This window comes from Equus asinus, chromosome 5 (genome assembly GCF_041296235.1).
Source record: "Equus asinus isolate D_3611 breed Donkey chromosome 5, EquAss-T2T_v2, whole genome shotgun sequence".
Taxonomy (NCBI): Eukaryota; Metazoa; Chordata; class Mammalia; order Perissodactyla; family Equidae; genus Equus; species Equus asinus.
Window position 1 is genome coordinate 95,682,312 of NC_091794.1, and position 23,724 is coordinate 95,706,035.

Here is a 23,724-nt window from a genome sequence, read left to right on the forward strand (position 1 = left end):
CCTCTCCTGGAACATCCTCTCCCGCTGTGAACTGGCGGTGTGGACAGAGGGACGGGTTGTAGAGTTAGATGTGGGCTTGAATTCCGGCTTCTCTGAGTCACCTTGGGCTTATGACTTAACCTCTCTGAGCCTGTTTCCTCATCTGTAACCTGGGCTTGGATTTCGGCCTCATTCCTGGTTGCAAACAATGAAATGAGAGAATTGTTAATAAGAGGTGCCAGTTACTGAGCCTTATTGCAAACCAGGCACGTGGAAGGGCTTTACACGCATAAATCACTTAGCTATGCAGGCCACTCCCCTAGCAGAGCGCCCGAGGCACAGCGGGCACTGACACGTGCTGGTGTCCTGCTCCTCTGAGACCTGCCCCAGGCCCCCCAGCATCTCAGATAGGACAATCTCTCTGAGAGTCTTTGCACCATCTCATAGGTACCTCTGTTATGGCACTCACCACGTGAAACCATTGTAATTAGTAGATAGGTCTGTCTTCCCTTCTATTCCAGGAGATCCCTGGGAGACAAAACCTGCCTCAGTCAGAGCCATGCTGCCAGCACTCAGCCCAAGGTCCACCATTCAGAAGGCACCTGAGTGAATAAATGAATGAATTTGAGCACGCATACAGGCTGCACGGGGGAGACGGGCTTCAGCAGACGCCCTAGGATGGGCTGGCTTTGAATGTACACAACTCTGCGTTCTGGCTCCCTGAACTCTGGGGATGGCCATCAGGGCCCCTTGCTCAGCTCCACGCGGACCCAGGGACAAGTCACTCCCTCCTCCGGGCTCTTATGTTGCTTGGACTTGGACCTGGACCATAAATTTTTAGTTAAAAACTAGGATACTTGTAGCAAAGGATTTTGGGCTCATGAGGAGTCAAAGAGGAGATCTGGAAGCTGTGGAATGAATGCAGAAATACTGGAATTTCCAGGATAGTCCAGTGGTTTACGAATCGTAGAATTACTCCCACAGCACCTGGCCTGGCCACGCACCCAGCATACGACAACTGTCTAACAAATGCTTAGCAGGTTGGGGGCAGTGCATTTTTCACTCCATGGTGGTGCTGGGATATGCTACACTGAAGGAACAGATGCCACTAGCTTCTTCCCTGGGGACTCACTTGTTAGAAAGGGAATTAGAATTATACAGGCTCTGGGGGGCCAGCCACGTGGCCGAGTGGTTAAGTTCGCGCGCTCTGCTTTGGCGGCCCAGGGTTTCGCTGGTTCAGATCCTGGGCACGGACCTAGCACCGCTCATCAGGCCATGTTCAGGCGGCATCCCACATAGCTCAACTAGAAGGACCTGCCACTAGAATATACAACCAGCTACTGGGGGGCTTTGGGGAGAAGAAAAAAAAAAAAGATTGGCAACAGATGTTAGCTCAGGGCCAATCTTAAAAAAAAAAAAGAATTATACAGGCTCTGAGACCTTCGCTTTCCACACGGCGTCTCTCCATTGCTCCAATACCATCAATTGCTTCTGACTGGCTACAGAATACAGCCCTAATCCTTTGTCTTGGCAACCAAGGTCTTCCATGAACTTTTCTCAGTCTTATCCACCAGCACCGGTCTCCTCCCTTCCTCCCCCATCCTAGGCAGAATGAGCGACTCTCCCTCTCCTGAACTCATCAGTGCTTCCCAGCCCTGGGAAGCTGGCCTCGCAGGATCTCCCATCCCACGTGCTCTTCCGCAATGAGACCCAGCCCGTCCCCTCATCAAGAGGGTCTAGTTCTCCACTCCCTTGGATCTAGGCGGGCCCTTTGACTGGCTGGATCACTAAAATACGGTGGATGTGACACTGGCAGTCACACCGGAAGTGACCAGGGCATAGCCCCTAGTTGGCAGCTTCTGCTCCCTGCCTCAGAAAGCTTGCTCCTGGGAACCTCCCTCTCAGAACCCAGCTGCCATGCTGTGAGAAGCACATGGAAAGGCCACAGGGAGACATGATAGTGGACGGCCCCAGTTCTGCCCCCAGTGGACAGCATCAATAGGCAGCCACGTGAGTGAGCCACCTTGAACACCCAGGCCGATAACTGAGTATCTGACCCCCGAAACCATGTGAGTGACCCCAAGTGAGACCCTCCTGGCTGAGCCCCGTCAACCTAGAGAGCCATGAGAGCAAACAATAGTAACTTGTTTTAAGCCACTCTGTTTTGGAGTGGGTGGGGACACAGCAACAGATACTCAGCACAGTGACCTTCACTCCAGCACTCTGTTCCCAGCTACGCCAATCTAACCCTCTTCTATCGTGAGACCCAGCTGTCCCCTCCTCCCCAGTTCCCCTCTTCCACCTCTCACCTCTTTTAATAAGTGTTTGCACCAATCATGATGACTTTACATTGAGATCCCTGGACCTACTCTTCCTTTAAAATATTTATCAGTTTATTCTAAACAGAAATTTTCTATCACTTCTGAAGATTGAAAACCAACACCACTTGCCATCAATAGAAGGTAACAACAAAATAAATTAGATGAAACACAACAATGTTATTAAATTTTAGCTAGACAGTGTTACCTTCCAAAGTGTCTGAGCCTAAGGCTGGCCCGCTGTTTGTTTAAAAGATGAGCAAGTGTTGTGTCACTGGTAGCCAGACTCTGAGTTCCAGCATCTGGGCAGAGACAGCATTTCACTTCTGGATCCCTGGATCAAGAGCCACTGTCATGTGCCCTTAAATTCAGCAGTTCCAGGCAGCCTGGATTCTCCCAGTTTCCTGAGACAGGCACCACAGCTCTCCAATCTGGCCCGTTCTGCAGTGTATGGGGAGCCTCCAGCCTTTCCAATATTTTTAAAGAATTCGGTGCATAAAATCCTCTCCCACCTAAAATGCTGAGTTCTTCTATTTCTTGCACTGACCTCTGACCCATCCCCGCGACTTCCCATAGCTCTTGCAGCATCTCCTGGATTTGTTTCTTTTATTACTTAAGCATTTCCTCCATAAATATTTTCAGTGTGGTTCTTTGTGTATTCCACCTTCTGTGGCTTTATTTGCCTAAGAATATTTTTATTATGATCTCATGTTTGAATGACAATTTGGTTAGCTTTAAAATTCTGGATTGAAAGGGCTCTTTTCTTTCGATTCTTAATAACATTACTCTGACTTCCTTTATCAAGCGTTGTTATTGAGAAGTATGGTGTCAATCTGATTCTTGTTCCTTTGTAAGGGATGTTATTTCTCTCTGCTGTCTTCCTCTTTGTCTTTTATATTCTCAATTTCATTGCAATATCTGTGTGTAGATTTTTCCTTCTTTTTTGTTTTTTTTAAGCTTAGCCCTGAGCTAACATCTGCCACCAATCCTCCTCTTTTTTGCTGGGGAAGACTGGCCCTGAGCTAACATCCGTGCCCATCTTCCTCTACTTTATATGTGGGACACCTGTCACAGCATGGCTTGATAAGTGTTGCATAGGTCCACACCCGGGATCCAAACCAGCCATCCCTGGGGCGACCGAAGTAGAACATGCTAACTTAACCCCTGCACCACTAGGCTGACCCCAAGATTTTTCCTTATTTCTACTGTTGGCTGCTCTATAAGTCCTTTTGATCTGAGCTGGGGAAATTAATAAAAGAAACCTTAACCAAATTGGAGTCAGTGTGGCCCATAAGGGGAGCTCTCATGCCCTATCCTACAGCATGGGTTACACCAAACAGGAAGACACATATGCTTGCATCTTGGACGGAAAGTAAAGCTATTTTACTACTGAAGGAAGATTTCTCTCCCTACCCAGTGACAGCTCAGCCAATGAGAAACGCCATAGCTCGGGCAATGAGAAACACCACAGCTCAGCCAATGAGAAATGCCAAGGCTCAGCCAATGAGGAACACTGCAGCTCAGCCAATGAGAAGCTGTTTCTGCTCTGAACTGTTACTTTCCCCCAATGTACTTTCCTTTAGAACAGCCACTCCCTTGCTCCCTTTTTCTGTATGGAAGCAGCTCCCCAACTTTGTTTTCTGGATTTGCCTGTGGTTTGCCATAGCATCCACGTCCTGAATTTCAGTTCTTTTGGCTATTCCTGGATAAACCGGAAGATATTTTGAGGATAAAATAACAGGCGAGTTTGCTTTTTAAGTTGACAGAGTTCACTCATTTTTAAATCTGGAACATTTAATCTCCATTATTTCTTCAATTATTTCCTATTCTCCACTTTAGTGTTTTTTTTCCTTTTAAGGATTCCTACTTCTCCTCTCTGTATCTCTTACGTTTTCTTTTTTATTTGCTATCACTTTGTCTTTTCTTGCTGCCTTCTGCCTTCTCCAGCTGATCTTCCTCTTTACTAGTTAATTCTCCAACTGTATCCATCCTGATATTTACACCATCTATTGTGTTCTTTTAAAAAAATATTATATTCTTCTAGCTAATGTTTTGATTTGGTTCTCTCCTACGACTTCTTGTTCTTGCATTATTTTACGAATTTCTTCCTTTATCTCCTCAAGTTTAATTATCACACTTTACTTTAAAATCTTGGTCCATCTGCTTCAATAATTCTGCTTCAGGTGGCACATGTAGCTTGATTTATTGTCTTTCTTTTCTAGCAGTTGTTCTTCTCAGGTGTCTAAGTATTTTGGTAGGTGAGTTCAAGCACCCCTGAGGATACCAGCTATCTGTCTAGTAATGTGCCCTGGGGAAGGGCCCAAGGCAGGCGTAAGGGAGGAAGAAGACGAGCCCCAGGGCAGAAACCACAGACGCCACGGCCACCGCCTTCTGGCTGGCACTCTGCCTTCCTGACTGTCAGGCTGCACCTCTGAGTCCCAGGGAGAAGCAGCCTTGGCAGGAGGCAGACTCCTCCAGGGGGATTCCACAGGCCGGGGCGGGGGAGGAGGCAGGAGGGGGCAGGGATGGAAGAGAGAATGCCTGCCGCCTTGCCTGATGGATCAATTCCTCAGCTCTGAGCTGCCCCAGACTACCCCCCGCTGTCACTGCCAATTTCTGCACTAGAGGGGCAGGGAGTGACTGTCTCAAGACTGGGGCAGGGACAGGAAGCAGGTAAGCTTCCCAGAGGGTGGGAAAGTAGAGAGGTTAAGAGTTCAGGTTCTGGGGTCAGTCATTCCACATGGAAAGCTTGTATGTACCCAGTGTTGTGCTGGGCGATGGGGAGACGGTGGGAAACAGTCCTTGCCCTCACGGAGGTTATGCTCTGACCACAAGCTGACAGACTCAGGTCCCAATCCTGGCACCACCACTTGGACAAGTCACTTAGTCTTTCTAAGCCTCAGTTTTTCCATCTGCAAAATGGAGATGATAATAGTATCTATCCACTGCATTACTGAGGCTTTCAGGAGGCAATGCATGCCAAGAGACTGGCATAATGCCTGGCACACCGAGAACTCTCGAAAATGCTCATTATTATGACCAATGATATCGTTACTGGGGCTCAGGTGGGAACTTGGAGCTGTTCTATAAGATAAATGAATCGCCTTTCGTCCTCTGGGCAAACCCGTTACCCTTAAGGTCTATGTCTGGAGAGAATGCCAAAGTGGGGTATCTAGAATTGCGCAGAAAGAGGATAGAGTGGGCTTGGCTCTTAGAAAAGTTTCAGTCAAAAAGCCACAAGGGGGTGTGGGGGGGAAAATATCTCCATTTTCCAGAGAGAACTGTTAATACCACTACAGGGTTAGGATTTTGGATAAGTAGTCCCTTTACCCCAGGTCTTCGCTTGTTCTTTTTTTTTTAATTGCTAAAGGGCAGTACCATGAGGAGGTCAGAACTTCCACCGTGATGGGCGTGGGCTAGAATCCCACCCTCTCCTTCCTCAGCTCCAGGCCGACCTCTCCACTGGGCACAGGAGACGAAGCGCCCAGGGCCCACGACACTTTTAGCGGCCTACACAGATGTTTTCATTTCTTTCAAGATCAGAAGAATAAAAGGAATTTTAGGTTGAAGACAATGTTTTAATACACCAATGCAGTCATAAATATAGTTCTTAATATTTTTTACAGAGCAAGGGGCCCACAAAGGCAAGGATGCCTAGGGCCCAAGGAAGTGAGAATGGGTCCCTGGTTAGCTCTGTGACAACCAGCAAGTTACATATGTCTCTGAACCTTAGTAGGGAACTAGAGAATAATACTAGTCACTTCCTCTGTGCCGTGGGTGTTAAAGGGACTGAGCCTGGGGAGCATTTAGCACTGTGTGGGCACCAGCAAGCGCTCAGCAAACAGGAGTTAACCGTTTCTTTCCCCTGTGACCTGCAGGCTAATACCTTAGGAAAGCTGGAGGACGGTTATGGGATTGGGTGTGGCAGTGGGGGAACAAGTGACACAATTGCTTTTTATTGCACAACAGACTGAAGAGATAAGCCCAGGTGGAGGAACAGGCCGGGGCTTCCAGGCAAGGCCATCCTGTGCTGGGGGTCTGCAGGAAACCAGACGAACAGCAGCAAGAAGAGCTGTCCCTGAATGCCCAGTGCAGGCGCCAGGACAGGGGTCAGCCCTGAGGAAGTGGACCGACTGACTGACTGAATGAATGAATGAAGGATGAGTGAACTGTGGAGGAATCTGAAAATCCTGAGGTTGTTTGCCCTAAAGGTTGGCTCACTAGATCCCCAGACACAAGTTTCTCTAAAGAGGCGGGGAAACTAATATTTACAAGTGCTTGTGGTGGATAGTATCCTCTGTAATAAATTAGGAAACAGGCTCAGAGAGGTCATGTGGCTTGAACAAGATCCCACAGCTCAAAAGCAGAGGCCTCCGTCCCTGCTTTTCCCCCCATTCTCACTGCTGGTACTTCTGCCCAAGGGTGCACCCACCCCTGACATGCCAATGCCTCTACCGCCACCCCTCCACCTCCTCGAGGCCCCCAGCAGTCGAGAGGATCTGGCAGTCCCACCGAGGGCCCCAACAGCTCAGGAGTGTCCGGCCAGGCAGGAGGCCCCTCAGAACAAGCTGGAAGCAGGCTGAAGAACAGGCTTCTCTGTCTTAGAGATTGGCACTCCTTCTTTTCCTTCCTTAGGCCCAACGGCAGCCACCACCCCCGGGGAGTTTCAAACCACGTAAGAGGTTCCAGCCCCACTGCCACACCCCCTCAGCTTTACCTACACCCCAGCTCTGTTCAGGAAGCCACGGCTGGCTCTCGACTTGGCTCGGTCTCCTTCCTCTCTTCCTGCCTCCTCCTGCCTACCTAGAATCTATAGTTCTGATAAGGAATTCCTTTGAGAGAAAACAAAGAGGGATCCATCCTGCCAGATCCCAAAGCAAAGCGTGGGATGCCAGAAGCCCAGATGCCAGCCGCATCAGGAAGCTGCTGGATGGAGACGGGGAAACCGATAGGGGCAGCACGCAGGGGCTGGGCGCTTGTCCAGGAGAAACAAACACGCTCCTGCTTCTAGGCCGCCCTCGGAGGCCCCCGCAGGGGGTGCGCACTGTGCATCCTAACGCCAGCGCTTCTGGCCAGCAACAGTTCAGCCTCAGCTAGACGGGTTCCTATTTTGGATTGTTTTTCTTCAGTATCAATCATATGTCTTGAAAAAAATGAGTGGACATAATGTAATCTGGGGTCTTATATTCATCACACATGAGATTTTTTAAAAAAACTAAAAGCGGGGGCGGGCCCCGTGGCTGGGTGGTTAAGTTTGCGGGCTTCGTTTCAGAGGCCCAGGGTTTCGCTGGTTCGGATTCTGGGCGCGGATATGACACTGCTCATCAGGCCATGCTGAGGTGGTGTCCCACATGCCACAATTAGAAGGACCCACAACTAAAAATACACAACTATGTACTGGGGGGATTTGGGGAGAAAAAGCAAAAAAAAAAAATATATATATATATATAAAAAACTAAAAGGGTTTATCAGGCAACTTAAAATCCACTTTACCTTGCTTTTTGTAACCCTCTATTCCGTTTTATTGAAAGATTGGAAAATAAAAGGAAGTCCTGCTGCATTTTCAACTCCCGGAGGATTCCACAGCCCACTGCAGTGACAAAGGCACCAGGAATTGGGAGACTTGTGGTCTCCCCTCACTCTGCACGACTGAGCCTAACTCTCTTCTCGGGACCCCAGTTCCTCACCTTTAGATGGAGGGGGCCCTCTCTTGCCATTAGGGGTCCCCGTGGCTCTGACACTCTCACCCTGTGTCCCAGAAGCAGTGAGGGGGGGATCGGTGTGGACATTGCTTTACTCCCCTCGGGTCTCCTGGGAGGATCTTGGGGACTGGTTTGTCAAGGGCACATTGCAAATTAAACAAATGATTACAAGCAATTACGGAGAGTGCTACAAGGAGAAGCCTCAAACTTGGCTCTTTTGAGGGGTATAGTCCTCCCGTCCCCTGTCAATATGCTCCCCCTGGTCTCTCACCTCCACTTCAGACCTTTGCTTCTCACATAGTCCTGGTCACCCCAGAGAGATGGAAACCCAACACGGCTGCCTGCCAGGACGTCAGAAGAGCTAAGGCCCTAGCTTTACTTAGAGCAGTTCGACCTCCAAGACCCCGCTGGCTCCAGGCCTGAGGCAGGAGTGCCACGGTCCATAGCGGTGATATGGAGCACAGGAACTGGCCCAGGGGATAAGCCGTTGATGTGAAGCCCATACAGCAGATGTCCCCAGAGACCCAGCACCTTCCTCTAGCCCTGCTCCCTGGGCGCCTGGCTCACCACACACACCCAGTGGTTGGCTCACTTGGCACCATGCTGCCCGCTCCAGCTACTTAACCACCAGCCAGCACAGAGACCAGCAGGGACAAGGCGAAGAATGCCCCACCCCCACAAAGGGGTCCTTGGATCCCCTTCTCATCATCTGCTCCTATCAGGCACCCATGGTCCTTTGCTGTCTCTCGGCACCCCTCCCTCCCTTTCCCCTGTAACTTTAGGGTAGACGCTCAGAGGACACAAGAAAGGCATTTGACCTACCTAGAGTTCCAGCTCCTTCATCCACTCCCACGTGGCTGCTGGGATTCAGGATTCCAGGATTTGGGGTGTCCTCCCCTACCTCTGTGCTCTGGCTATGACTATCATGTTACTCTTGGGGGGGGGCGGTGCTCCAAGTCTGTTACTCTGGGCTTATGTTTGTGCTGTTGCATCCACCTAGAGCACTGTTTCCTGTCTCCTTACCCATCAGTTAGCATCTGGCCATCTCTAAATTCACTCCTATTTGTTGACTATTTACCATGCGCCAAGCATTGTTCTACATACTCAGCCATCATTCATTCCTTCAGCAAATACATAGTGAGACTTGCTATACGCCAGGCACCATATCATGGTGAACCAAACAGACATTTGTCCCTGATCTCGAGGAGCTGGTCTAGTGGAAATTAGTACCTTATATTTATTGAGTGCCTACTATATACAGGCACTGTGCTAAGCACTTTATATGGATTATCTGACCTAATCTGCTGGAGAAATTGCTTCATTTAAAGAGCACATCAAACTGAACCATAGAGAAATGAAGGGTCCAAGACTAAGTTAGACCACCCGGCTAGGGCGCAAGGCCAGGATTCCAAGGACTAGAGGGCTTCCTTGGTCCCCTAAGCCAGCCTTGTATTTGACACACCCATCTCCTCCTCCCACCCGGGCACCCAGACCACAGAACTGGAGCCGTCCCTGCGTCCTTCCTCTGGAGCAGCTCGTCCAGTGAGCCACCGGGGAGCTGCTCCAAACGCGTCTACTGGCTTTGCCGATCCGAACTAGAATTCTGGGTTCCTCCTCTTGGTGTGGGGTTTCATTCCACTGAACCGCAGATCTTCCTCCGGGAGGGGCCTCCGCACAGGGCCCACCCGTCGAGAGGCCCATTTTACAGATGAAGCAAACACAGGTCCTGAGTGGTTCCAAGTCCCTTCTATCTCCTGGCTGGCGGGATCAGCTCCCTTTTCTCCGGGGGAGTCTCGGCCCCTCCGCGGAGGGCAGGCGTGGCGGGGGGTGGGACAAGGAAACGACCTGCCTTCAGGATGCCCCGAATATTCACCCCCAAATGCAGGCTGGTTCCCAGGGCGCTTCTCTGTGCTCGGGGGAGCTTGTTAAGCACTCTGGGCACCTTGACGCAAGCCCCATCCCCATCCCCATCCCCATCCCCAAACCCCCCTGAGGATGATCGACCTCCCCCCTCCCCCCCCAGCACCGCCCTCGCGCGCAGACCCCAGGCGCTTCCTCCAACAAAGGTGGGGCGACACTGGGATCCCCTCTCGCCCCCACCCCCGGGCTCTTCTTCGCCCAGCGCGGCCGGCAGGTGGACAGCGAGCCGTCGCGCCTGAGCTGGGCCCACCCGGGCGTCCCCGACGCCCCGCGCCCCTTACCTGCTCGGGCAGCCCCGCGCCGGCCACCGCCCGCTCGGCCTCCAGCCGGCGCCACCGCTGCCGCCAGCTCTCCCCGCCTGGGGACCCCGCCCCCGGCCCCGCCCCGCCCGGCGCAGGTGATTCCGGGGAGGGGCCGAGCTCGCCCCCTCGGTGCCCCGGCCTCTGGGGGCCTCCCGGGGGCGCCAGGGTCGGGACGCTGGGGCGGCGGCGCCTCCCCGTGGTGTCCTCGCGCCTCTTCCAGGCCTCGGTCCTTTTGGGGAGTCCGGTTCTAGCGGCCCTGGGCGCTCAGCCGCCAGACCACATCTTCCAGATGGAACTTCTCCGAGGGCAAGAGAGGAGGAAGGGGCCTTACAAGTACACCGGGGCGGAGGGGAGCTGTAGGGGATTTGTGTCGGTGTCTTGAAAATAGGATTATGCTAATCTGATTGAAGAGTGTGAGGGCAGGTTGGGGTTTAGACAATCACAGAGTGTTACACCGGGAGGTTTGACAGATGGCAAGTGTCAAAATCTCCGCCCTGTGGGATTAAGGACGGTCTCCTCCATCAGACTGGTTACTGCTGTGTCCCCAGAGCCCAGCACTCTCTCTCTGGCCCACAGGAGGTCCTCAATCAATATTTATAGAAAGAGGGGAGAGATCTTAGGGGAATCCTAAGCGCTCTCCTCTTATAAACAGGGAAACTGAGGCCCAGGAAGCAGAGGTGAGTTGCTCAAAGTAATACAGCAGGTTGGTAACAGAACCAAGAGCTCAGCTAGGTTTCCTCGTTCTGTTTTCAAATTATTTCCAGAAAGTGTCGGCTATGGGCCTATTGCTTTGCCTGAGTTCCTGTGAGATGCTGTCAAAGCCTAGATAACTTCCTCCCAGGTTGGCTGAGAGCTGAGAGAGAGACCACTGTATTTTTATAGGAAACTCCGAAGTGGTATTTATTAACAAGTGTTGATTAAGAAGCATAATTCTGTGATTCCACTTCTTCCCCAAAGACACGAGACACAATCCTTGGCGTCAAAGACTTCCCTGTGGTGGGAGGTGCAGACCGGTCAGCAGAGCAGGAGCCGTGAAGGAAGGGAGGTGAACAGGGAGAGCGCTCCGGCCTTGAGACCTGAGTTGGGAAGAATGGGGCACTATGGGGCCACTTCAGGATGCTTCCAGAAGCTCTTGCCACATTGTGCATGGGGGCAAGGGCTCAGCAGTCAGGTGGCCTCGGGTTCCAGTCCTGACTCCATTGCTTTCTAAGGCAAGGCAGGAGCAGGTTTTTTTAACCTTTCTGAGACTTAGTTTCTTGCAGTTGAATGAATCTAATATACTTACCTGAGTATAGTTGTGCTGAGGATTAAAAATGAGATAATGCTTGAAAAATGCTGGATTAATGGGACAATTATTATGCTAAGTGGTAGTGTCTGGGGAAGGGGACATGCTGACACAAAGAGGACTTTGGCATCTCTGGGTAGGTCCCCCTGCATGGGATTCGGTGGTCTTTAGCCTTCTGTCATCCATGGCTCTACCTGCCTTCTGTTTTCTCCCTTAACCCAGGCCAGTCAAGCGGTAGGACGCTGCCACGTCAGGATGAGTCTGCACACGCCTGCCGTGAGGGATCTGGGAAGGGACCTCTTCCTCTCAGCAGCCTCCCCCGTAAAGAGTTGGCTAGGGTCAGAGCCACGAGCCAAGCCCAGGGAGGCAGAAGCATAAAAAGGCTCGAGAGAAGCTTCCTCTCACAGTTTATTCGTTCTTCAAGTTCCCCCGAATGCTCGCTCCAGGCCAGGCACTCTACGAGGTGGGGCAGATTCAGTGGGGGCCTGTCCCACCTGTAGACTTCACCTTCCAGTGGAGGTGGGGGCAACAGCTGATACCCAAGCACAAAAGATCAAGATCGTAATGCAAGAGAGACAATCTGTGAAAAACTCTACGAAGGAAACTGTAACGTGCTGTGGTTGATCATTATCGGTGGGAGGGCAGCGGCTCCTTCAGAAAGGGAGGGAAGGAGGAGGACCATCTGACCGGAGAAGACAGGCGAACTGAGACCTGAAGGACAAGCAGGCAGGTGCAGGGGGCCATTCCAGACCAAGGGAAGGCCCATAGGGCCAGTGTGGTTGACTGGAGTGGGGGTTGAGGGCGGAGTGGACAGGATGAGGTCACAGGCAGGCAGAGATCTTATCTTGTGAGGTCTTAAAGATCAGAGTGAGGAGTCCAGATTTCATTCCAAGGACTGTGGAAAGCCGTGGGAGGATTTTAAGAAAGGCAATGACCTGGTCTGACCCATGTTTTTAATAGACTACTCTGGCTGGCTGAGAAAGACGGATCAAGGGAGCCCAGGTAGGAGGGCAGCATGGAATGGGTGGCGGGCGGGGGGCGGTGGAAGTAGGGAGAAGTGGTCAGATGTGGGATATATCCTGGAGAAAGGGCAGACAGGAATTGCTGAGGGGTAGGAAGACTCAAAGAAGGCCAAGTGGCGGCCACTTGTTGCTGATGAGGCGGTTCACGCCCTGACAGTGCAGGCTTCCACCTCCAGAATCACCGGTCCTCCTCTGGCTGAAGCTGGACACCACCTGGAAAACTTCAGGTCCCCCCGAGGTTTGACACCCACAGAGTCTGAGTCCCGGGAGGCAGGGAAACGTGCCCGGGGCTCCCCGCCGGGCAAAGGCAGTCGTCCCAGTCCAGAACCACCTGACCCACTGGCCTTGATTTATTCCTCGGGCACACCAGGAGCAGGTCATCTACGGTGCCACATCAGGCAATCGGGAACAAGATTATCGAGTGATATTCTGCATGTAAAAACTAGGAATGACCGCAATTCCAAGTGATGGAGAATGGCCAAGCCAACTGTGCTTCATAATAGAGGTACCAGGCGTTTCCAACTCGTGGAGATGTGTGTATGTGACAGTGTGATTTATAATAAGAAATATGTATTTTGGTCTTCATCCAAGCTCCCAAACCCCTGTAATTCCTAAGTGATTGGAGCAATGAGGGCATCTTTTGTTCTAATATTTGGGTTTTGTCCTCAGTTCCTAAGTGATACAGGTGAAGTGGATGTCTTCTATTACTCATAACAAACCCGTTTCAACCACACCTGAGTTTACGATAATGAGGTGAGTTTTGGAAAGCCCCTAGAGAACCTAAGGTTGGGAGCTGGTTGCCAGAACCAATCAAGTGATTAGAGGGTTGGAACTTGCAGGGCTGCCCCTCCCTCGACTCGAGGGAGGGGACAGGGGCTGGACGTTGAATCGATCACCAGTGGCCAATGATTCAATCAACCATGCCTATGTAATGAGGCCTCCATCAAAACCCAAAAGGATGGGGTTCAGAAAGCTTCCAGGTTGGTGAACAAGAATGTGTCCACCTGCTAGGAGGGCTGCTCCCCAAACTCCACGGGGACAGAAGCTTCTGTGGTCAAGAACCTCTGGACCTCGCCCTGTGTGTCTCTCCATCTGGCTGTTCATTCGTATCCTTTAATATCCTTTGTAATAACCCAGTAATCTACTAAGTAAACTGTTGTCCTGAGTTCTATGAGCTGCTCTGGCAGATTAATCGAGTTGGAGGAGGGGATTATGGGAACCTCTGATGTCCGCCAGGCGGTCAGAAGCACAGGTAACCTGGATGTTCGGTTGGCATCTGAAGAGGGAGGCAGGCAGTCTCGTGGGACTGAGCCCTTAACCTGTGGGATCTGGTGCTATCTCCAGGTGGATCATGTCAGAATTGAGTTAAATTGTAGGACACTCAGCTGGTGTCCCAGAATTGCCTGGTGTGTGCATCCCCACCCTGCCCACACACACATTTGGTGACCAGCAGTGTCAGAAATAAAGCAGGGTGTTGGGTGTTGAGAGGAGAGGAGGCACAAGAGTGTCTTAGCATAAGAGGGTACAGATAGAGCATGGAAATGGCACGTGCAAACTCTGGCAACTGTATAAGATGCGTGCCCGTATACTGAGTAAGATTTGAAGGGAATTTAGGGGAATGTAAATAAAGTGTGATTTTCCGTGTCCTTTTCCCTGTAAATATGATAATGTTTATATAAAATAATTTTATAAGGCAATGAAAATTGCTTATAAAATTACCCAACAAACCACCCCTGTTTCAGATGTACCATATGGATTCTTAGGTGCTGAGAGATTGAAAAATGACAACTGCTCTTTCCAAATGGAAAATACTCGAATGCCGCGAGTGATCCCTCCCATTCTTGTTGGCAGAGGGCGTTGCTGCGCTCCAGCCTTGGAGCACCTGGGTTTATCTCCCCCCAGGATGGTGCTGCCTGTCACTTCTCCCCACAAAGCCTTCATCTCCTCTTTATGGCTTTGGAGCTGGTTGCTGGGGAAACGGGACAAATGTTGTGCAGGATTAGAATGCGATTTCAGGAGGGAGACCAGCACAGAGAGTCATGGAGCCAGACAAACTCCAGTCCACACTGATTAATCCAGTCCAAAAACAAGGGAAGCAAACATGCCGGGGCCAAGTGATTTTGACATCAATTCCTTGCCTCTCAACCAAGGGGGAGGAGGGCGCAGCAATGGCCAAGAGGCTCACAGGTCATGGTTCTTAATTGTCAGGACACACGGTACGATTTTTCAAGCAGCTGTTCCCTGGATAAACGTGGACTGTGTGGTACCCAGGGCTGAGATCCAGAGGAGGCAGGTGCCCCTTCCCACAAGCTGTTGTCTGGCATTCGGGTTAATTCCCATTTCACCTTTGGGAGGTATGAAGGGCGAGCAAAGAGAGCGATGGGGAGCTGAGTCAGGCATCTGCAGCCGCCACCAAGCCGCATGGTCTGTCCGAGGTTCTGTGTTCTCATCTGTGAAATGGCAGGGGGGCTGTTCGGTCTTCCAGCTCCATGGAAAGTTTGATTGTCCGGACTGTAAACAGCCAGCCCAGGAATTACCCAGCAGCTTCCTCATTTTTGTGCTACGTTAGGAACCCCACGATTCAGTTTCAGTGTGTTAGCACAAATCATTTGCAGGTACTTACAAGAGAAAACTTCTGTTCCCAGGATAAAAAATGAGAGGCTGTAAATTAAGCCCTTTGGCTATCAGCAGAAGCTGCTCTTCCTCACCATGGCAAGGAAGCTGTGCTTTTGTGTAGCATAATTCTAGAAGCACTTCCTGGCAGCAGTTGGCCCACCTGCAGCTATCTCAGCTGCTGAATTCCCTCTCCCCTGGTACCTCCTGGGTCCACCCTAATGTCACGGTCACCCTAGGAAACCCAGAGCGAGGGTAGAAAGAACACAGGCAGAGAAGAGGCAGTTCAACAGCTACTCCGTTTACTTGCTGTGTGACCTCCAGCAGATCTCCTAACCTCTCTGGGCTTTAGTTTACTCTTCTATGATTCATTCATTCATTCATTCAACCAATATTTACTGAGTGCCAGCTCATGTGCCAGCAGTGAACAAGAGACAACAATCCCTGCCTTGGTGAAGCTTCCATTCTTATCTGGGGTAAAACGAAAATAGATAAGCTGATCATAGGGCCTGTTGGAGGGTGGTAAGTGCTCTGGAGAAAAATAAAAGGGGAGGTGGAATAGTGAGATCTGCTCAGCGCCCGCCCCAAAGGGTTGTGATGAGGACTGAATGAGTCAATACTCTGACAATTACTTTGTCAAACAGTCACGGGCTGTGCAAATACAAAGAGTAATTAATATACTGTTCAATGAAAGTGTTTACAGTGATCTAAAGGCCCAGAGAATGTGGTGATCCGGGGGTCGAGAACCCCAGTCTGGGCTTGAGTCACGGCCTGGGGCTGGAAGGGAACTTGAGCGTCCTCTAGCCAGGGGCTCTCAGGGCTGGCTGCCCCCTTGAATCACGTGGTGCTTTGAAACACTTCTGCTGAGGTCAAGGTTGCCCTGCAGAGCCTTTGGACCGGTCTCTTGGGGTGGGGCCAGACATTCACGGGGCTTTTGTTTTTTTTTTTTACTAGCCATCCGGGTGATGCTAATGTGTGACCAGGGTTGAGAGCCTCATCTTGCCGTAGAGACGGAGCCGCTTTGCTCTTCCAGGCCCAGAGTCACTGTACACGGCTCAGTATCTCGCTCCCCTCGGTGCTGGGAGCCCCCTCAGGGATGTCATGGCGTCCCGGCTCCTCCTCCCCTCTTCCCGTGGGCTGAGGTGTCTCTCTTATCGAAAGGCTGAAAAGCTGTGTGACTTCTTGGTGATGACCAGGCTTTGGACCACGCCAAATTCAACCTTCATCATGGGCTGAATGGTGTCCCCCTCAAATTAGTATGTAGAAGTCTTAACCCCCAGTATCTCAGAATACGACTGTATTTGGAGGTAGGGCCTTTAAAGAGGTAATTAAAGTAAAACGAGGTCATATGGGTGACCCTGTAAGAAGCGATTAGGACACACAGAGACGACAGACCAGGTGAAGACGCAGGAAGAGGACGGCGTCTGCAAGACTCGGAGGGCAGGTCTCAGAAGACAGCAACCCTGGTCTTGGATTTCCAGCCTCCAGAACTTCGAGGAAAGAAATTTCTGTTGTTCAAGCAGCCTGGTCTGTGGTCCTCTGTTATCGCAGTCCTAGCAAACTCATTCAACCTGGTAATTGGTCACGTCACGGGGCCTCCAGTGCCCTTTGGCACCGGGAGGAGGAAGCACCTTGATCTGATTCCCCTGGAAGCCTGTGAAACTTATTCACCCTTCAAGTTGCAAGACTAGGCTCAGAGTCAGTTCCTGGGCACCTTCATCCCCCAAGTCAGACTTACCTTCCACCTCCTTATGTTGTAGATAGCGGTGATGTTATTTTTCCTCTCAGAGGTTGTGAGCTTCTCGTGTCCTGGTTGTCTTTGCGTCCTCTGTCGCATCAAGCACAATTCTCTAAACTTAACGGCTGTCCAGGAGACAGTGATGAATGAATAGATGAAATACAGTCTTTGCCATGGTTTCTTGGGTCATCAGATAAGGGTGAATAACAAAAATTTAAATTGTAGGTCACGTTTAGGGAGCATGTGTTACATACACAGGTCATTTAAATGTCTAGACAATTCTATGAGGTAGATACTCTTATTTATTGCATTTTACACATGAAGAAACTGAGGCTTGGATGGGTCATACAGTCTGCCCAAGGTCACTCAGATAGTCTGGCCCCAGGGCTTTCAGGCTTATCCGCAGGGGGTCAGCACTGTGGTAGGGGTTGAACCAGAAAGACCTGTCTGGTCTGGAGATCAAGATGGTGCTGGCCTCAGGGACGCGTGCCTTCCCTCCCCTCAGTTTCACTAACACTCGTCATTTGACCATTTGTTCGCCTCTTGCCCACGCCACGTGGGCATCTCTCTGGCCCTGCCATCCTTCCCAGATTTCCCAGGACTCCTCCCTTCCCACCCCCACCCCGACAGCCCCGTGGGTGACTCCTGTTCCTCAAACCCGCCCTGCGCTCCCCCACGTCTGGGTCAGAGCCGGGCCACTCCTTCCAGAGAAGGGCACCCTGTGCTCTCCTGCCCCTCCCATCCACCAACGGCCTTCCTTCAAGATCCCACATCTTTCCGTGAAGCCCCATCTAACCCCCTAGTCAGCCATATTCCCCTTCTTGGGGCACCCTAACGCTGGGTCTGCATTGGAACCGTAGCCAGTGATTCTGTCTTGCAGTAGAACTGGCTCTTTGCAGATCCATCTCTCGTACAGTTATAGATTCTGGGAGGGCAGGGGCTGGAGTTTGGATTTCCTGGAGCACTTAATGTTAAATAGGTTTTAAAATGTTTGATTTGCAAACTGAACTCATTTGCCTTAAAGCGCCCCCTACCTTGTAAGGACTCGGCCCTTCCCAGCTGTGGACACTGCAGGTTCCCGGCTGTGGACACTGCAGGGAGAGGCAGCCAGCACTGCAGTACAGAAGAGGGACTTGGTTGGGCTACAAGACTTTGGGATCACTCCTGAGAGTGGCTGATGGCTTCTATTTTGCCTGCAGCTGCTCTGTCTGGGGACATAAAAGCATCACCCCAGTGAGAGGAAACCGGTCTGGAATTTGCTTCTCAGGCACCCAGAGGAATTAGGTGGAAATCACCCCATCATCCAAGGATGCTGAAGATCGAAGAATCCTGGCTGCCCACAGGTGTGGTCATGGTGGGATTTGCTAGAAAGACTGGCATCCCCAGGGTTTGCTCCGAGGATGGACAGATTAGAGAATTGTTTGAGTTGAACATTTCATCCTTCTCTCTCTCCCTCTCTGCGAGGTGAACTGAGTTCGTCACCATGCAGGGGAACCATGTCTGCGGCAGCCTGCATGGTTCACATGATAATAGTCTGTGCTTCTATGGCATTTGTGCAGCTCTCATGGCTTGTTCGCTCTGTTATCACGAAAGACTGGGGATTCCGGGGTGGGGTCAAGGTTGGGCACCTCTGACACTGACCAGCTGCACTTGCCAAGTATTTTCTCCTTGTGTCATTTATTCTTACAGTTAACCTGTAAGGCAGGAAGGGTCATTACCTTTCATGTACGTGTAAGAAAACGGCCACAAAATGACTTGCCAAGATGCCATGAAAGCAAGACTTTAAGCACAGCAGTTATCTCCAAATCCCAATTTCTTTCCAAATTTTAAACACACCCATCCTCCAGCCTGCTCCTCCTCCACCCCCTACCCGACAGCCCATTAAAGTACCGTCAGACTCAGCTGAAGGGGAGTTGGCTGTTCTTCTCGGCTTCTCTGGCTTTGTCGTCTAGTCCAACGCTCCTCCCTCCACAGATGAGAAAGGACTTCTTTATGGCCACCCGGGGAGCTGGGAGGCATCAAGATTAGAACTCAGGCTTACAGCTGGCTCTTTCCTACACAGGTGCCAGGTGTAAAAACCCATGGCCAGTGAAACCAGAATCTGTTCCAGGGAAAAACTATTTCACAAATCAGGGCAGATAGTAAGTGAGTGACTATTGAACAGGTCAGCTGCTAGGATCCCAGGGTAGCAGCCAGCCTTGAGAAGGTGGCGGCAGTGCCCCAAATATAACACTTGTCGAACAGGAAACACACTAAAACTTGTTCTCAGGGCCATGCCCTTTGCTGTTTGTCAGATGAAAAACACAGAAGAATTTACAGTGGTCAGGTTAAGAGGCCATGGCACAAGATCAAAGTAATTCCAAAACCATTTAGCACACTGCCGAGGGAACCACCTTCCAACATGCCCGCTTGCTATTACTTTCAGGATCAAGAGAAAACTCACAGGGTCAGCATTCGGGGCCTGCCTTAGTTTGGCCTTAGCTGATCTTTCCAGCATTATCTCCTACTATGCACCTATTTATACCCAACCTTCAACTAACTACACTCGCTCCCCAAAATGTTGAACACTTTCTATCTTTAGGCTTTTGTTTCCTCTGTCTAGAAGGCCATTACCTTCCAATCCCACTTGGTCAAAGTCCTACTTCTCCTGCAAGCCCCTGGTTCATTTTGTTGTTTTTTCCAGCTTCTTGAGTTAACGTGTTGTTTATTTAGACTTAGTCCTTTTTGTTTTCGAATATGTATACTTAAGACTACTATGCATTTCCCTCTGAATGCCACCATGGCCACATCCCACAGGTCATAAGAGTGAGCAACTCATTGTTCATTTCCAAAAATGAGGTTTTCCAAAAACAGCTGTGTTTTCCTCTTTAACTAAAGAGATATTTAGAAGGGTAGTTTTGAATTCACAAATGGTTAGATTTGGTTTTCTATCCTTTTATGGTTAATTTCTAATTTTATTACACTATGGTCAATAAATGTGGCATATGGGTGCTTGAATTGAATGTTTGTGTCCCTCCCCAAATTCATATGTTGAAATCTAATCTCTAATGTGATAGCATTTGGAGAGGGGGGCCTTTGGGAGGTGGTTAGGTCATGAGGGTGAAGCCCCCATGAATGGGATTAGTGCTGTTATAAAAGGGACCCCAAGAGACCCCTTCTGATGTGAGGATACGGTGAAAAGACAGCCATCTCTGAAATTACTGAAATTACCAGTGCCTTGATCTTGGACTTCTCAGCCTCCAGAACTGTGAGAAATAAATATCCATTGTTTGTAAGCCACCCAGCCTATGGTATTTTGTTATAGCAGCCCGAACAAACTAATGGGATTTCTGCTTTTTGTAATTTGTTGAAAATTTCCTTGTGGCCTAATACTTGATGATTTTTAGTGTGTTCCATATATGCTTGAAAAGAATGTGTAATACTGCTTTTCCAGCTACAAAGTTATATATAAAGTTATATAGACATATATAATCTATTACATGTAACAGATCACATAATTATGTATCATGATACTAGATTATATTATTGTATAGTGTATATTTTATATAATTTAATATATATTACCTATAATATGTAATTCAGCTGTTTAATTTTTTATTTAAATTTTTACTATCTGTACTTATCTTTTGTGTACCTCATCTCTTCAGTTATGTGTTACACTCGCTTCTTCCCGTCCATATACCAGCTCCTCTGTGAGTTTTCTCCAGATGTTCTAGGCAGCCTTTGTTTCAGAGCTGACTGCTGTCTCTGAGATGAGCCTATCAAAAGAAGGGTTGATGGTGCCCTAAACATGACTTCATCCTCCTGTGTCCTTTTCCTCCAAGCCTGGAGTGCCATTCCACTGTCCTCTTCATCCTGTGTGCCCACCTGTTCTCAGGATCCACATCGTGTCCTGCTTCCCTTCCTGCGTCCCCAGGCACTTCCTTGAGTTCCTATTGCTCTCGACACCTGTGTTCTTGTCTATTAAATAGTAATAACACAGGCCTGGCTGACCTTCTGGGTTGCTGTGAGGACCGAAGGAGATAATGAATGTGAAAATGCTTTGAAAAGTATGAGGTACAAATGTCAAGTTAATTTCAATAAGCAAATTAGTAATTAAACCAATAATGATTGGAACGCAAAACATCGAGACTGTCGTATGGCCTAGTGTGGAATCTGTTGTGGGGAAATGTCAGGAAGCAGTAAGAGCAGCTGAGAGATGCCTGTGAATCAAGGATTCATATTTCTCAGGAAACACGGCAAAACATCCCTTGGAACTCTTTTTACACTATTGATCATGGAATGGCATTTTGAGGTCAGGAACTGCTCTTAGAAATACCCTCAGGAAGAATGTGATTCTTCAAAGTTTTGCTTCTCTTCCGTACGTCTTGGTGGTAGTTTGTTTACTTTTCAACCGAAGATGTTATTTTCCCAATGGATATCCTTAATGCTTCTATACTGTAAGGAAATATACAGCCTTCAAAGAAAGGTCTTTTCTTCCCAACTTAAAGGGTGGAGAGAGTCACCCTCTGTACGTAAAGAGGTTGGTCTGATTTTCTGCTCCCACCAGCTCAGCCACCAAATACTGATAATAATGTTATTACTGATTGAGAGCATGTTAGATACCAGAACACCGGTAGGTGATTTACCAGTGTGATCGCTAACCTTTACTGCAAAGGGTTTTATTATTCCCACTTTACAGATGAGGAAATTGAGGCTTACAGAGGTTAGGATTAGGAGTCTTGCCCTAAATTGCCGAGTCAGCATCTGAACCCAGGTCCGTCTGACTCCAAAACCTGGGTCCTGGATCCCCCTGCAGAGACCCTCACCACCGGGACTCCATCAGAAGTCTCCTACCTGGGCTCCCCGCCTCCTCCTCCTCCTCACTGCAGGGTACCCACCCTCCCCTGTGAGGTCAGCTGTCCTGCAGCCCCACCTTGCATAATCCTCTTTCACTTCCATCATTCCTGCAAACCCTAATAACCCTCGGCGTCAAGTCCAAACTCCCTCCTCTTGGTTCTGTCCTTCACAAATCTGCCTCTGGCCCCATGTCCCCAGCCTTGTGTCCTTTATTTTGTAAAGTCAAGCCCTGGCCAGTTCAGTGACTGCTCTTTGTTGCTCTTTAGGTCCTCCTCTTCTCTGCAGGATCCTTCCTCTGTCTCAACCTACCCGAGGCTCACTCTTTCCTCACAGCCCAACATGCTCTTCTCTCTCTTGAGGACTTTTCTTGCTGAGTTCATATCTCAGAGATCTTTCCACCTTCAGAATTTCCATGGCAACCATCCTTTCATCCATCCATCATCCATTCATCCATCCATCCACCCATTCGTCATCCAGACCTGACTGACGTGAGGCACAGTATAGACACTGGAGATAGAGACGTGGCTCTGACTCCAGAATTATGAGCAGTTAATTTCAATCCAATTCAATAGCACTTGCAGATTTCAAGTGAAGACAGTGTGCCAAGTGCCACAGGAATGTGGTGATGAACGAGAGAAACATGATCCCTGTCCCAGTGGAGTTCACAGCCTGGTGGGGGAGGCCATTAAATGGGAGGGGCCCTAACCTGGACTTAGTTGGGGAGGGTCAAGTCGAGAGACCTCTTGGTGGGGAGAACCAGAGAACGTATCATCTAGCCCTGCCTGGATGGTTCTGGAAAGATTTCTCAGAGTATATAATATTCAAGCTGGGCACTAAAGAGGAGTTTGTTAGGAGAAAAGGGGTGAGGATGATCCGCATACAGGGGAGAGGGCATTGCACAGAGAGGTGCTGTGTTTGCAATGCGTGGGGTCAGGAAAGGGCTGGAAGTGTCCAAGGCCGGCCTAGCTGAGTGTGGCTGCGGTGAGGCATAAACAGGAGGCCAGCGTGAGAGATGGGGTGAGTTCAATTTACAGGGAGCCTCAAATAGCCTGCTAAAACACGTGGGCTTTACCTTGTAGGCCAGAGGGCTAGCGGAGGCCGTTTGAACCGGGAAGTGATTTTCCAGACTTGCCTTTGAGGAGAGCGACTTTGGTGGCAGGAGGGAAGATGCACAGGGGTGGAGGCAAGGAGAAGAGTGTGGAGACTGGACCTGATTCCCAGGTAGTATCAACAGGGATCAGAGATGGTGCAGACAGCCAGGATTTTGACACAGGGAGAGAAGCCATAATGACTGACTCCCACAACTCCTAGGTGTGGGTGGGTGGTATATTAGTTTTCTAGGGCTGCTGTAACAAAAAAACACAAACTGAGAGCTTAAACAACAGAAACTTATTGTCTCATGCTTCTGGAGGCTGGGAGTCCGAGATCAAAGCGCTGGCAGGGTTGGTTCCTGCGGAGGCTGAGAGGGAGAAGCTGCTCTGTGCCTCTCTCCCGGCGCTCGCTGGTTTGCGACAATCTCTGGTGCTCTGTGGCCTATAGAAGTATCACCCCCATCTCTGCCTTCATCTTCTCATGTTGTTCTCCCTGGGTGTGTGTGTCTGCATCTACATTTCTCCTTCTCCTAAGGACACCAGTCACATTGGATTAGGGCCACACCAATGACCTCATCTTCACTAATTACATCTGCAATGAGCCTGTTTCTAGATAAGGTCACAGTACGAGGTATTGAGAGTTAGGACTTCAGCTTAGGAATCTGGAGGGGACACAATTCAACCCATAACAGGTGGATAGTGATGACATTAAACAATATTGGAATTACAAAAGGAAATGGTTGATGGGTGGGAAAGTGGTGAATTTCTTTTTGGATAAGCAGAACATCTACTCCACATTCGTTGTATAGTTACTGCTAATGATCTGAAAGGATCTTAGATGTGAGAGATACACAGAATGTCAATGCAATGGAAATATCGGGCGAAGTCGGTCCTCTGCTCTGGCATCTGCATTAG

At 49.8% G+C, this 23,724-nt stretch overlaps 1 protein-coding gene across 4 annotated transcripts in view; it reads right to left on the minus strand.

Moving 5' to 3' along the window:
* Positions 1-10,548, minus strand: part of NCMAP (non-compact myelin associated protein) — a 60,784-nt gene extending 50,236 nt beyond the window's left edge. For 2 of the 4 annotated variants that reach the window (XM_070510690.1, XM_014855047.3), the window contains exons 1-2: positions 10,201-10,338; positions 449-581 (exon numbers count right to left, since the gene is read on the minus strand). In XM_070510690.1, coding sequence (XP_070366791.1) covers positions 449-570 — 122 coding nt within the window. In that variant the 5' untranslated portion in view covers positions 571-581; positions 10,201-10,338. Of the gene's footprint in view, positions 1-448; positions 582-8,821; positions 8,846-10,200 lie in introns of those variants that run through there. The other 2 variants (XM_014855048.3, XM_070510694.1) reach the window with 2 other exon arrangements.
* Between the last annotated feature and the right edge of the window lie 13,176 nt (positions 10,549-23,724).